Source organism: Dendrobates tinctorius, unplaced genomic scaffold (genome assembly GCF_039654945.1).
Source record: "Dendrobates tinctorius isolate UK_male_01 unplaced genomic scaffold, ASM3965494v1 ptg000069l, whole genome shotgun sequence".
In the NCBI taxonomy this organism is placed as follows: domain Eukaryota; kingdom Metazoa; phylum Chordata; class Amphibia; order Anura; family Dendrobatidae; genus Dendrobates; species Dendrobates tinctorius.
Genome location: NW_027361737.1, coordinates 21,580,755 through 21,597,014, shown reverse-complemented (window position 1 = coordinate 21,597,014; position 16,260 = coordinate 21,580,755). Strand labels below are relative to the sequence as shown.

Here is a 16,260-nt window from a genome sequence, read left to right as displayed (position 1 = left end):
GTCCTGAGCAGGAGAGGCGAGTATGGCATTTATTTGCAGCAGCAGCAGCATATGGGGGCATAATATATGGTGCATCTTATGGGGGGCAGCATATGGCGGCATATTCTATGGGGAAGCATATGGGGGCCTAGTCTATGGGGAAGCATATGGGGGCCTAGTCTATGGGGCAGCAAATGGGGGCCTATTCTATGGGGCAGCATATGGGGGCCTATTCTATGGGGCAGCATATGGGGGCATAATCTATGGAGCAGCATATGGGAGCATAGTCTATGGAGCAGCATATGATGGCATAATCTATGGCGCAGCATATGGGGGCATATTATATGGAGCAGCATATGGGGGCATATTATATGGAGCAGCATATGGGGGCATAATCTATGGAGCAACATATGAGGGCATAATCTATAGAGCATCATATGGGGTATAATCTATGGAGCATTTTATGGGGGCATAATCTATGGAGCATTTTATGGGGGAATAATCTATGGAGCCATAACATTTATGGAGCAGTATATGGGGCATATTATTCTATGGAGCATCTTATGGGGGCATTATTAACCTTTGTGCAGCATTATATGGGGTGTATTTTGTATGGAGCATTATATGGGGCTCCTGATTCAATATGGATATTCAAAAACATTTAACCTACTGATGTCTCAATTTTACTTTTACTGGTATCTAGTTTTATTTTTGAAATTTACCAGTAGCTGCTGCATTTTCCACCCTAGGCTTATACACGAGTCAATAAGTATTCCCAGTTTTTTGTGGCAAAATTAGGGGGGGGGGGTCGGCTTATACACGGGTCTGCTTATACACGAGTATATACAGTAAATCGTGTATCTTTAACAATCACGGGTGGAGCCGACAGGGGGACGCGTCATTCCACACTCCCGTTTGCGCTCCTGTAAACTGATGGGTTGTCATGACAGTTGGGTGTCTGCTGAATACACTCATACCTGTTATTGCAATCCTCCTGTGAACCTGTGAAAGGCAGTCCATGGCTGGCATTTATAGGAGATTGGGATCTAGGCTATACATAGCATGCTGAAGCTTTGGAATGTAAAACCAGCAGAACAGAAAAAAATGCAGAGATGTTTACCTGCCCAGGCCTCCAAACAAATGCACTATACACCTCTGCCTTTTTTTCTGCTGGTTTTTCACTTTTTTGGAGGATCCTTAAGTCCTCTTTCTGCTGCTTAGTGATAGAATCAGTGATAGGACTCGCAAGTGTGAGGACCCCTGACTTGGGTTGCAAGCTTGCATATTTTGGCCATAATATCAACTAATACCTCACATATTTTTGTAAGTGTTTTTTGCACTTTATTTTTTCAGGGTGCAGTTGGGTCCATTTGGTTTTGTCAACTGTGGTGTCTGTTCACATGGGATGCATTTTGGATAGCACTGGGCAGCCCGCCTAATCTAATAGTATGAGCGACACCAATAGGCTGTAAGCCAGATCCTTTGCATCGCCCGTGTGTGAACAGCGCCACATACAGACTTTTTTTGTGCATTACTATGCCAAACAACCACCCCCTCCATGGATTGGAAGGCTGTGAGTGGTTGTCTCATCGGCATTTTTGCACCTATGTTAAATGGGTCCACTGCATCCTGTTAGTGCATTTGTTTGGAGGCCTGGGCAGGTAAATATCTCTCCCTTTCTTTCTGCTGGTTTTTCAATCTTTTGGAGGATCTTTAAGTCCTCTTTTTGCTGCTTAGTGATTGCACTGGAATGTACAAGTTTATGACGTATTGCAGCATCTATCGTTTTTCATTCTTCAAGAATCAAGCCTAGTTGCTGGATGGAAAGTAATGCTCAACTTGTCTCTTCTAAACCCAACCGAACACTATAGGAAGTTCTGATCAGGACACTTTTGTACCATAGTGTTATGCAGACCGCGGCTTCTCCTAAGCATGAAGACCAAATGGACCCGTGAAGATTTGTCAATCAAGCAAAGAGGCCGAAGATAGAGTTTTAGTACACTCAAAATCTGGCAGTGTATATCCGTATTCATAAAATTGTTCAAACCCAAAGGATTATAGTGACACTGGTATGGATTTACAAAGTAAATACATCATCCTCATCAGGGCCACGTGATCCATTGTATAATGCATACAGCTTATTTAGAAAAATCTAGTGACAGATCCCCTTTAAATCCACCAGAACACATGTAATTAAAAAAAAAAACAAGATAGAATTTTATTGTCTGAAATCCAGACACTGAGGTACGAAGAGAAATTGATCTGTACAATCAGCATTAAATACGATCCAAAAATAAGGACCAGAGTTGGTTTCCAGAGCTGTGTGAGTGGGGAAGCAGAAGAAACCTCGTCTCCTGAAGGAGATAGAATACATTTACAGGGACAGGAGAAAACACATTAAAACTATTGCAAAAGGCTCATTAAGAGTCCAATTTGTCAAATGCAACAGAACAACTTTTTTAAAAGCCCTGTCCCAAAATTGGCATAGAAAAAAAACAGAACAGCAAGTGTCACAAAGGCATCTTATTCCCTTCTATGCTGATTTTAACTGCGTGGCCAAAGCGATTCTTTTTCCGGATGTCTGTGAACTTCCTCATTTGTTTGTCCAATCGGCTCACCCCTTTCTTTCCGCTTCCCTGGAAAGAGAAAGGCATTTTTATGCTTGTGCAGAAATAAGTCAATTATCAGAGATATTAACAAGCCAATGATGAGAACATAAATCATTATCTAAGAAGAAAAATTTAAGATAAAACACACACATGAAATCTGTTCTTTGTAACATTCTGTTGTGCATGCATAATTTACAAGGTCACAACATTCAATGTCAATCGTGCACTGTACACAACACACTGCTAGATGCCAGCCTCCCAGAAGACACACATATACTTGGTACAACATTATTGAGATAAACAGACACAGCTCTTAAGATCACACAAGACCACTTACACACACTCTATTTGTCAAACTGCAAAACTTTCTGCAAACTCAGGCAGAATTTGGGCAAGAAAAATGTGGTCCCCTTAATGTGAACTGCATGATGACCATGCAAAGCGTAGCTTGATTAATTAATATAGACTAGGGCGCAGCAAATTGGGAAATAAGATGCAGCTCAGCACATCCAAGTTAAAGATGCCAAATCCTAACATCGTGCACAACTTCCCCCATTATCTCACTGTTTTGCAAACACCAGCAGTGTTGGTAAAGGGGAAAGGAACAGATCAGACCAATGCAAAGTGCGGTGCCAGGGCCACATCAGGACCTCTAGCTGCGAATTGAGACAGCCAAAGGGCTGAAAACACTTGCCCACGGCCTGCACGGTTTGGCCCCGTTACCTTGTCTGGCTTCCTGATTTCACCGCTATCTGCACCCTTGAGATGCAGATAACAGTGAATACAATGGTGGAGGACAGTGCCGCCAGCTCGATCTTCCACTAATCCGCATGTGTGATGGAGAAAGCAGACGCGATGACATCATTACATCGTGTCCGCTGTGTGGAGCATCTGTGCACACAGCAAAGACCGGAAGAGAGCGCTGGGGGATTGGGAAAAGCGAGAGTATATTTATTTTTTACCTTTTAGGCTAAGTGTACACGTTGCAGAAATGCTGCGAAATTTTCTGCAGCATTTCAGCAACTCCCTGCCGCAGGTAAAACGCATGCGGAATTCGCATGCGTTTTCCCGCAAAACACTAGCGTTTTGGAAGCGTTTTTTAGCTTGCAAAATGCTAGCGCTTTCCTAGCGATTTGAAGCATCGCTTGGAAAGTGATTAACAGGTTGGTCACACTTGTCAAGCATAGCGCTTGACAAGTGTGACCAACTTTTTACTACTAATGCTGCCTACGCAGCATCAGTAGTAAAAGATAGAATGTTAAAAAAATAATAAAAAATAGGGATATACTTTCCCTCTGTCGGCCCCCGGGGTGCTCCCGCCTCCCAGCCATGCTGCCGGCAAGCTCCGTTCCCAGGGATGCATTGCGAGCATCACCTCAGATGAAGTAGAGGTCACGCGACCGTGACGTCATCTGGGGTGATTTGTGCAAAGCATCACTGGGAACGAAAGATGCCGGCAGCGGGAGCACCCAAGGGCCATCAGAAGGTGAGTATATCCCTATTTTTTTATTTTAATTCTATTTTTTACAGGGATATGGTACCCAGGGCATGGAGGAGAGTCACCTCTCCTCCAGACCCTGGGTACCATCCGCACATGAAGCGCTCACTTTACGCATGGTGGGCACAGCCACATGCATAAACTGAGCGTTTCAATGCAATCCTATGGAGGCAGAATCGCCGCGATTCTGCAGAAATAATGAACATGCTACGGATTTTACCACTATGCGATTCTGCAGTAGTAAAATCCGCAGCATGGGCACAGCAACTGGGGAATCCCATAGGATTGCATGGGGGTGCGTTTTATTAGCGATTTTTAAGCGTTTCCGCTGCGGCAAAAACACTTAAAAAAGGCAACGTGGGCACACAGCCTTAGGAAACCCTGTAAAAATGGTAATTCTCGCAATGCATCCCTGGGAACGGAGCTTGCCGGCAGCGTGGCTCAGAGGCGGGAGCACCCAGGGGCCATCAGAAGGTGAGTATATCCCTATTTTTTTTTTTATTATTTTTTACATTATATCTTTTGCTAATGATGATGCGTAGGCAGCATCAGTAGTAAAAAGTTAGTCACACTTGACCAACCTTTCACCAATCACTTTCCAAGCGATGCTTCAAATCGCTTGGAAAGCGCGAGCATTCTGCAAGCTAAAAACGCTAGTGTTTTGCGGGAAAACGCATACGAATTCCGCATGTGTTTTACCCGCAGCAGGGAGTTGCGGAAATGCTGGGGAAAATTCTGCAGCATTTCTGCAACATGTGCACTTAGCCTTACATGTGTGCCTGAACAGAATGGAAGCAGTGTGGGGGGCTCCTGCTGCACAGAGGAGAGGCTCATAGCTCCCTATGTACGGCATGATCCCTCACATAGCTCCCCATGTACAGTATGTGAGGGCTCATACTGTATATAAGGAGGATATATGGGGATCATACTGTATATGAGCGGCTGTGGGGAGTGCATTCTGTACATATGAATAGGTGGTTATGTGAGGGCTCATACTGTATATAGGGAGGCTATGAGGGATCATACAGTGTAGAGGAGTGCTGAGTGTGTGAACCTTCGGTATATAGGGGTGTGTTGGAATACTGAATTATGCTCGATATTAAGGGATATTTTATATTGTCATTAATATGGTAATATTAATATTGAGCAGAACTAATTTTGGTTTGGCCGTACACAACAGTCATGGTCTCTCAAGTGACCAGTCAGGAAAATTAATTGCTCATCCCTCAAACAGATGGTTGGCAGAGACATGTAAAGACCCCTTTTTTTATTCTGAACTGAACACAATGAGTCCAGGCAGATTTACGAAAAGGAAGATATGTTATTAGTATTCTTTTTGCTCCATTAATCACCAATTCATTGACTATACCAAAGTACCTTTTTCATATTTTGGGTTCTTAAATCATGCCTCATAAGATTTGATGCAGAGAAGCATGTACCAGAGCATGCAGAGCACACCTGTATTCTTCACACTGGGGCATAGGTTAAGAATTACCAATATCACAAGGGCATTCGGTTGCCCTCAATGCTGAATTTGACGGCACGAGTGGTTTTAGTGAGCCTTCTCTGCTCAGCAAATCGTCTTTTGTGCTTTTCCAAACGAGATATGCCTTTACGGCCTCCAAACTAAATCAAAACATTGTGTGACCAGTATAGAGACGTAAAAAAAAACACAAAGAAGGATGGCAAAGAAATATAGTTAGAAATACATTTGTTTTTTTTATTAAAGCGAAAAGAAATTAATGGACAAACATGAAAGGAAATATGACCACCTGCCCACATGTACATGGTAATCAAACCTTCAACTTACCCGGGACGATTCCATCTCTACATTCCATTTTGGACGTACAACATAATCCTTATTGGATGGCATTGGCACTCTAGCTCGAGCACAAAAACCAGGGTCACCTGGACGTAACGCCCTAAACAAAAAATGCACACTTGTAAATATCCAGCAGTGAACGCATTTTCTTTAGCATTTTGGTGCCTTATGCCACATAAAACTAGTAAGGAATTTTGAACATGCATGTAACATAGATCAACAACTGCAAATTTTCTGATATTCAATGGGATAACCTATAGAAGCTGCTGATTTGATAGACAACACTAAAATAGATGGATACAATGAAGTACAACGTCAATTTAATACTCACTTTTCTTCTCCAGTCAAAACTTTTTCCAGGTCTCTTCGTGGTGTCTGACCCCCAGAGCTGAAGATTAAAGTAAAACAAATTTATACAATAGTAAAAGTACACTTTTGTTTATTAAAGAGACAACTGTCACCTGTAAGAACATCAATTTAAACAAACAAATCATGAGATATCCAATTGTTTTAAGGATGAAACAAGACCGAAGTCCAACCTATAACAAACACGTTTATCCAGAGAAAGACAAAAACCCTAGGAGGTAGATGCTACTTTGCCCCATATTAGGAAAAAAAAAATTGTTCCCGATTCCACATACGACAATGAAACAAGTTCCTTGGATCAACGTCCCACCTCCAGTAATATATTTTAAGAAAGGCATCCAGGCCCTCTTAGTGAATCGATCATCACATGCCGCAGCAGTGAGTTTTAGTGTCTCACTGCTCATACAGTGAAGAATGACGTATTCAATAAATAGATGCACTGTTCATCAGTCACAATTGGCAGGGAGACAAATTCCAAAGGACTCCCTTTTCGCATCTGTCTAAGCAAAGAATCCTGCTGAAATGTTTAGCATAAACTTCAACAGTGCACACACTAAATTTAAACAGACAGTAAGTGATGCAAACAAACCCCTAGGCAACATCCGCCGCAAATGAACAGCGGATGTGCTCAACACACACATTAATATATATATATATATATATATATATATTTTGACAGGTCCTGAGCCTGCACTATTATATATGACCTGCAATGATGTGATAAGAGCCAACTCCGATCATTCCAGTTTAAAGAGGACCCATCACCACTTCAGGTTTTGCTCTTAATTTAGTCCAGCTGCGAGATGGAGTTCAAGCTCTTAGCTTTGCCATGTGTAGGTGGATGTATTCTTTTACGTGTCTACAACTTTGTGACCAAGGGCTGGCTGCTGTGCTGAGAGAAAGCGGAGAACAGGACAAACTGCTGCACTGTGAGTGAGGTGCAGACGGAGATGTTATGGTGGATTGAGTAATAGGTTTTGTGCAAGGTGACAGAAAAGCAGCAGTCATGTCTACTTTCATAACAGATGACCAGCTCTCACTCACCCAGACTGTGGTGGGTAAACAGAAACCTGTGTGTGAAGACTTGGAATGGTGACAGAGGAGGAAGCAGCAGCAGATGGGGTTGATGGGTCGGCTGGTGGTTGGCGAGGCCCGCTTGTCTGCATTTTAGCGCACTGAGATTCCCACATTAAGGCATGTTGATCGCGCATGTGCTGGTTCATGCATGTCACTGTATTTATTAAAATTTTTGCCTCTGAGTTTTTTTTTTTTTAGAATAAACCAACCAACCAATCATGAGACCTATTAACCATAGAAAACCAGACAGGGTGTACTTAATATTTTTATTGTACAAATGGTTACATAAAAACCAATTAAAAACAAAAGTGCACATATAGGAACGATTTAACAAAATTGTAAAATAAAATTGGACCCAATTACATATAAAATATGCATACCTCATATATTATAAAGTGACCATTTTTCAAAAAAAGGGGGGTATTTAATATATAAAAAGTGCAGATATATGAAATTATGACAAAATAAATCACAATCATAAAAAAGTGCAGTGTGCGATGTGCAAAATATACCACACAGTGATTATATATCATATGCAAAAAAAAAAAAAACCAACACACCTGTGCCTTTAAAATGTCAAATATGTATATCCACAAAAAAATTTTTAACAAGTGACTCAAGGCAATCACATTTACAATATAAAGTGCATTGTGCATATGCAATTTTTAAAACATACACACATATAGAGCAACCAGTGTCTTTTTTTATCAGGGAAGGAAGGATTCCGAAACGCGCATCGGGAAGCGCGTGATAGGGACGTGGTGACCCTTAAAGGTATAGGATCTATTTATGCAAATCCTCTATAAAATATAATTGTTTGCACTGTATATAAAAAAGGTGTTTTTTTTATATTTTTTGCATATGATATATAATCACTGTGTGGTATATTTTGCACATCGCACACTGCACTTTTTTAGAATTGTGATTTATTTTGTCATAATTTCATATATCTGCACTTTTTATATATTAAATACCCCCCCTTTTTTTGAAAAATGGTTACTTTATAACATGAGGTATGCATATTTTATATGTAATTGGGTCCAATTTTATTTTACAATTTTGTTAAATCGTTCCTATACGTGCACTTTTGTTTTTAATTGGTTTTTATGTAACCATTTGTACAATAAAAATATTATTAATTAAGTACACCCTGTCTGGTTTTCTATGGTTAATAGGTCTCATGATTGGTTGGTTGGTTTATTCTCTCTTAACTAGTATGTAATCACTAATTTCACTGTACACTGGTGGTATATTTTATTATTATTATTATTATTATTATTATTATTAATAAATGATTGATCAGTGTATCATTTTTTTTTGATATATACTATATCCAGTGTCGGTGTGTTTCTTCCTTTGAGGGTTTTTTTTTTGCAAATCTGACAGATAACATGTGTTTGGTCATCCTTTGCAGTCTCAAAAAATGCCCAGGCTAGGCAACTCTTGCCACCCCTATGAACTGCATAATCGCGACCGGTGTTGGCCACAGCCAGAGCTGAAGATGCAGTGTCATGGTTGCAGAACTTTGTGTCTGTGTGGGAAGCCACAACGTAACCTTCTCATTTTCCTCCTCCTCCACCTCCTCTGCTGAGATACTCAGCTGTGCACCTCTGGGTCCACACCAAGAGGGATCTACAACCTCATCGTCGGCCTCTCTGTTCTCATAGCATCATAGAGTTGGAAGGGACCTCCTGGGCCATCTGGTCCAACCCCCTGCTCAAAGCAGGATTCGCTAAATCATCCCAGTCAGATGTCTGTCCAGCCTCTGTTTGAAGACTTCCATTGAAGGAGAACTCACCATTTCTTGTGGCAGCTTGTTCCACTCATTGATCACTCTGTCAAAAAGTTTTTTCTAATATCTAATCTGTGTCTCCTCCCATTCAGTTTCATCCCATTGCTTCTAGTCTTTCCTTGTGCAAATGAGAATAAAGTTGATCCTTCTACAATGTGACAGCCCTTTAGATATTTGTAGACAGCTATTAAGTCTCCTCTCAGTCTTCTCACACTCCTCACCCTTAGAGTTGCCCTCCTCTTCCTGCCCTAACACTACAGTACAGTCCATGTGCGCCTCTTGTATCTGAGTGTCATCAGGATCACCTCCATCCTTGTTGGATAAAGTCTGGTGAGACCAGGGTCTGGATTCTGCTCGGACCCCAATTGGGCCGGCCCCGGATTCAACATGAAAAAATATTGGGCATCAGTGCAGATGCTTTCCTCCTCTGGATTCTGTGATTCCTCAGCGCAGACCTCTGATGCTCATGGAATAGAATGTGTGAACAGCTCTTCAGAATAGCCCATCTGTGATTCCCCACAGTCAGTTGGGCGTTTGGAAATTTTTGACACGGAATGAAACAACGGTGGTTGGGGTACCACCTCTGAGGATTGTACTATGTGTGATGCTAAGGGAGAGGCAGCGACGCCACTTGATGCAGCGCTTGCCATCCACTGCAGCACATGCTCTTTCTAAGCACTATCTACAAGGCATACTGCTGTGTGGCTGCCAAAGAAAGGGAGTCGAAAAAGCCAGCCAGCAAAAGATGTCAGTGGTCACAAAATAATGAGGTTATCGATTCTGCTGCGCTGAGATGCCAGATGCAGAGGGAGAATGACGATGAAGGGAGTGTCAGCTGACGATTCCTTCTTTCATCATTGCTTTTAACTGTATCGGCAGCCACCTGCAAGCCATATATTTTGAGAGAAAAAAACCCCATAACTTTTGGCATCACCACCTGTTTACTTGTCCAGCTTCATGAAATATAGTATTTGCTTCAAATTAAGAAATAAAACAGTATTTCCTAAATAAAAGTAATCTTATGAATGGTTTTACTAGATTACATTGTACACTTAAGGCATGAATTATCAAGACCGTCGATTTTCTCAGATGTTCAAATTCATGTATGCGTGCAAGCTTCATGAATCTGGAGCGTCTGATGAGTGGCGTGAGCCTCTGTGCAACATGCCAGAAATTGAGTGAGATTTCTAATGTTGTGAATGCCAGAGCAAGTCATGAATTTGCTCGTTATTAATTTTGATATCATGCCTCCGCCGTAGCCCCCGTCCTGCACCAACTCCATCCATTTTGATGGACTTGAGTGAAATGGTCATTAAAACACCAAACATTGCTAAAACCTTGGCGCAATTCAGAGTTGCGCCATAATTTGGTAACTTTTCAAAGCTTTTGCACTTAAAACTAATTTCTGGGATTAAAATCTTTAATGAATATGGGCCTTGATGTCAAGAATTGTGAAAATAGAGAAATAGAAAATCCAAATATTAACTTGTAAAGTAAGTTATCTGTTTCTTCATGTTACACAGCTGCAAACTTGGCAGGTCAAATGTCTTGACATGAACATACCTGCTCATCCTCCTTCGCTGTGGCATCTGTTCAAGATCCCTTTGTTCTCTCTCCTCTCTTGTCATCCCCTTGTAGTTGGAGGTCAATCCAAAAATAGGTCGTGACCATTCATCTGTAGATTTTACAAATATACAAAGTAGTTGCAGAAATATTAATTACATTTAAGTTACTGTATTTTTCAGACTAGAAGATGCACCTTACCATAACACGCACCCCAGGTTTAGACAGCAGAAAACAGGAAAAACAATTTTCCCATTAAAAGTTCCCAGACGGTGTACAATGGAGGGTTCCTTATCCCTAATTTTAATGTCCTAGGGAGGTAATAACTCTATTGTTATGGTCTCTCTGCAGTGTGTATTATACAATGCCCTGGCTACAGTGTATAATCACGAGATACAGCTCTGTTTAATAATGAAGTTCACTGCAGCAGCTACTGCCTCGCTTTTTATTATAGCTGACAATATAGGGATTTTTGTGTACTCACCATAAAATCCTTTTCTCCGAGCCAATCATTGGGGGACAAAGACAGTGGGTGTTATGCTGCTTGCCACTAGGAGGACACTAAGTGAACACAGAAAAAAAAAAGTTAACTCCTCCCCTGCAGTATACACCCTCTCGCTGGCTGGGAATTCCCCAGTTCGGTGAAAAAGCAGTAGGAGCATTACAAATGACAATAACCATAACTCTGTCAAAACCTAAGAATGCTACATTGAGCCAATAGGCTAATCAGGGTGAGTGCTGTGTCCCCCAATGATTGGCTCGGAGAAAAGGATTTTACGGTGAGTACACAAAAATCCCTATTTCTCCTACGCCTCATTGGGGGACACAGACAGTGGGACGTCCAAAAGCAGTCCCTGGGTGGGGAGCATACAACTGCTAATACCCCATGTACCACTGACTCAACACTGTGGTACTGCCGATTGCAGGATGCGTCTGCCAAGAGCTGCATCCGCAGAGGCCTGAGAATGAATTTGATAATGTTCTGTAAAGGTATGCAGGCTGGACCTGCCGACGCCTGGTGCCGAATGGCCCAAGAGGCACCCATTGAGCAGGTAGAATGCGCCTTAATCCATGCTAGGACATGTGTGTCCCTGACACGGTGGGATTCCTGAATAGTCAAGCGAATCCACCTGACTAGCATGGCTTTTGAAGTGGCTAGACCCTTCCTATGCCCCTGTGGAAGTACGAACAGGGCATCTGACTTGTGGAAGGGAGCCGTCCGCGAGATGTACCGTCTCAAAGATCTAACCACATCCAGGGTGTGGAGGGCCCTCTCAATGCAATGGACTGGTGCCGGACAGAAGGAAGGCAAAACAATTTCCTCATTGAAATGAAAGGAAGACACGATTTTGGGCAGGAAAGACGGGGACGTCCTGAGAACTGCCTTGTCCTGATGAAAACTCAGGAACAGAGGACGGCAGGACAGGGCCGCCAATTCCGAATCTCGTCTGATTGACGTAATTGCCACTAGAAACACCACCTTCCAAGAGAGAATAGCTAGTGGTACGTCCTGCAGTGGTTTGAAAGGAGCCTCCTGTAAGGCTCCAAGAACCAAGTTAAGGTCCCATGATTCCAATGGCCTTTTATATAGGGAGGCGCCACATGGGAAACTCCCTGAATGAACCACTACACCTAATCATAGTGGAGATCCCGTCGTGAGAAAAAACTAGCCTGTGCTAACCAGGATTCAACGGCCACGCTGTCAAAGACAGGGCCCCAGAGTTCTGGTGGTAAATCGGGCCCTGTGAGAGTAGATCCATGCGATCTGGAAGTTGCCAGGGAACGTTGGTGACTAGTTGTACTAGTTCTGCGTACCATGGCCAGCGCAACAAATCTGGCGCGACTAGGATCACTGGTACTCCCACTGCTCTGATTTTGTTGATGACCCTCGGGAGCAAGGGAAGAGAAAAAATGCACGGGAGCCGGAACCGGTGCCACGGCAGAACTAGGGCGACCGCTCCGACGGCTCATGGATCGGGCAATGATATGAGGAACCTTGTTGTTTAGTCGTGAGGCCATAAGATCCACATCCGTAGTCCCCCAGCGATGGCAAATCTGCTGAAAAAAAACTTTGGATGAAGAGACCACTCTCCTGAGGCAAGGTCTTGGCGACTGAGAAAATGCACCGCCCAATTGTCTACACCCGGGGTGTGGATTGCTGAGATGGGCGGATGGTTGGTCTCGGCCCAATGGAAGATGTGACTCACTTCGTGCATGGCCATCCTGCTCCGAGTACCCCCCTGACGGTTGATATACGCCACAGCCGTGGCGTTGTCGGATTGGATCCTGATGGTCACCTGCGAAGAGATGGTGGAAACTCAGTAGGGCTAATCTGATCACTCGAATGTCCACGATGTTGATGGGGAAACGTGACTCCCGAATTAACCAACAACCCTGTCCGTGCAGTGACAAAAAAACGCACACCAGCCCAGAAGACTGGCGTCGGTGGTCACCACTGACCATCGTACCGGTAGAAAGGACTTCCCTTGACTCAGGGAGGATTTCAGTGTCCATCGCTTGGGGGCTCGTCTGATCCGCAGGGACAGAAGGAACGGACGGTCCAGGGAGAACGGGTTCTTGTCCCCAAGTTAACAGCAATGCATGTTGTAAAGGGCAGAAATGGAACTCTGCGAATGGGACCGCTCCCATCGCTGCCACCATGCTTCCGAGAACTATCATGCTGAAACGTATGGAGTGAGAAACCCGTCGGCAAAGAGTCCGTGCTGCCTGTTGTAAGGTTCGGGCCTTTTCTGGAGGGAGAATGACCAACCGCGGGAAGTGTCCAAGATCATTTCCAAAAAGGAAATCTTCTGGATCGGTGTTGGGGAAGACTTCCGAAGTTTATCTTCTGACCCAGGCAAGAAAGTGTATGTACTGTGATATCCACGGATCCCTTGCAGGCTGGAAGGGACGAAACCTTGATCAGCAGGTCGTCCAGATACAGCAATACCACCAGTCCCCGAAGAATGGCCATGACTGCCGCCATGACCTTGGTAAAGACCCTGGGGGCGGTGACGAGTCCGAAGGGCAATGCAACCAACAAGTGTTCCTCTCGAATTGCAAAATGCAGGAACTGCTATCGGGATATGAAGGTAAGCATCTTTGATACCGATGGATGCTAGGGACTCTCCTTTTTACATGGAGGAGACAACCGATTGGAGGAATTCCATTCGGAATCGTCGTACCTTGACAAATTGATTTAATAGCATGGGCCACAACGTTCCGTACTTCTTTGGAACCACAAAAAGCTTTGAATAAAAACCGCTGAACCATTCGTCTTGAGGGACCAGAAGGATGACTCCATCCCTTTGCGGCGCATGAACGGCCCGAAAAAAAGTTGTGACTGAATGACAGCAGACGGCTGCCTACTTTGTCGGCGTCTGCCGGATACCACAACAAGTCATTGAGTAGAGGATCTATGGGATCGGCTCCCCTAGATCGAGGTGCTCTTGGCCTGGGTTTCCAAGAGCGGTTAGGTCTGTAAGAGACTTGGGAACCTCTGTCTCCACGCGAGGACTGACCTGATTCGGAAGAGAAGGTTGTGGAGGACCAGTTAGAGCTGTTGCGAAAGGGTCGAAAAACGAGTCGGCTGTTGATTCTGAAAACGGCCGGACAGCCCTTTGTTGGGGAAGAAACTTACTCTCCCCCCCGGAAGTGTCAGAAGTGAGCTGGTCTAGTTTTTCTCCAAATTGGCGACCAGTTTGATAAGGCAGAGAAGTCATTGATCTCTTGGAGGTGGAATCTGCCCGCCAGTCGCATAGCCATAGGGCTCTTCTAATGGAGACTGCATTAGCGGCTGCCTGGGCAGCACAATTAGCGGCATCTAAAGAGGCGTCCACTACAAAATCCCCTGCGTGAATCATCTGCTTGGCGACACTGGTTCCCTCCGGAGGAAGATTGCTACCTTGGAAGGCAGTAATTAAGACTTCTGCCCAAGTGGCCATTGCCTTAGCCACTCAAGTCGCCGCGAAAGATGGAAAGTGTTGCTCCCGAAGCGCCAAAAAAAACAAAACAAAACTGAACGAGTGAGGTAGCCAATTTGACGATTGGAGGGGTGTCTGACTGAAGAGCACTCAGAAATGGATTGAAGCGTTTTAGAAGCAAGCCACGATACAGGATGATCCACCAAGAGGGACTGTAACAAATCCTTCATTAGATCTGGAGTAAAGGGGTATTTAGCCTGGATAGGCTTTTGCCCTGTGAACAGTTTATGTGGTCAGTTCCTACGTTTCTGGACAATGTCCTTAAACTCCAGATGGCTGGCAAATACCCTGCATACACGTTTAGTCTTCTTAAAGGAGATAACTTGTTCCGGAGCGGGAATATTCTCCTCGTCCAACGTCAGAAACTTGTTGACTGACTGTCAGAGAATCAAGCGACTAATGGACATTTGGGGGATTCTGAGGGACTGACGTGTCTCGAATTCAGAGTCATGTTCTTTGCGAACATTAGGAGAGGGAGAGCAAGAGACAGAATTCGCCGATGCTGAAGCGTGATTAGGGGACACGTCATGGGTCCGCTTTCTAGAGACCCGAGGATCCCTTGAACGAGCATGGCCCCTGCTGGTGGACAGTTCCCGGCCATCGCCAAAGCCCTCCTCGGGCGGTAAAGACGCGTTCTTGATGCAATGCTTTGTAGAAATGTTATACTTTATTTGTAGTGCTTGTTCACTCTATTGTTGAAAGTATGCTTTTATATCCACTTTGGATAATAATGATGTGCTGACCTGTATTTTATACTGCAATGTCATATGCTCGTTGTATTAATTTGTGGAATCTTTCAATAAAAAGAGTTTAAAAAAAAAAAGACGTTCTAACTTAAAGAGGATTCCGGGAGGGAGTCTATAGCCTTGGTCAGTGACTCCACAGACCGTGACAAGGACGCAGCCCACTCAGGGGGGCTAAATGCAGGGAGCACCTTGCAGCGGCGGCAGATGGGGTTTTAGCACAAGCCGGGTCGCAATCCGTGCATAGCGGATTAGTCTGGGCACAGAGCAAGGCAGTCTTGCAAGTCGCAGTGTGCTTCTTGGTAGCCCCCATTTTGCCTCTTTAGATTGAGACATAGTGCCCCTAAAAGAGTTACAAGCAGAGCCTGGGCTGCAGCTGCAGGGAATGTGCAGAGAAGGGGTTAAGCTTTGCTCTGAGGGCAGATGCAGCTTACCCGCGGTCCTTATGGTGTGTCCCTGGGAGGAATAGCGGTGGCCCTGTAGCGTCACCTGTCCATCCATGCGCGCACCCCCACAGCCGTCACAGAGCCCGATGTGCAGAGAAGGGGTTAAGGACATGGCCCACGAGACTAGCAGGGCGCCTCTCGTACAAAGAGAGAAGCGCCAAAGACGTGGGCGGCGCTATGTAAATCGTGGCCTAGTAGGCCGAAAAGCCGGGGACTAAATTTTTGGGCCTACCCGCGGCGAGCATCGGGTGAAGGGGGGGAGCCGCGCCGGGGCGCCGGTATACCGCTGCTGAGACTAGGTCAGCGCTTCTCCCAGGGACCAGGACCCGACCCCATACCTCCAATCCGGTGCTTGCGCCAGCTGCGCTGTCCAGGAGCCTTC

The 16,260-nt window shown here is 44.5% G+C and overlaps 1 protein-coding gene across 1 annotated transcript in view; it reads right to left on the bottom strand.

Annotated features, from left to right (window-relative positions):
- Positions 1-2,172: 2,172 nt before the first annotated feature.
- IWS1 (interacts with SUPT6H, CTD assembly factor 1) overlaps positions 2,173-16,260 on the bottom strand; it is a 68,975-nt gene continuing 54,887 nt past the window's right edge. Inside the window, exons 11-14 of the mRNA XM_073581167.1 lie at positions 10,707-10,818; positions 6,240-6,296; positions 5,897-6,008; positions 2,173-2,615 (exon numbers count right to left, since the gene is read on the bottom strand). Coding sequence (XP_073437268.1) covers positions 2,490-2,615; positions 5,897-6,008; positions 6,240-6,296; positions 10,707-10,818 — 407 coding nt within the window. The 3' untranslated portion in view covers positions 2,173-2,489. The remainder of the gene's footprint in view (positions 2,616-5,896; positions 6,009-6,239; positions 6,297-10,706; positions 10,819-16,260) is intronic.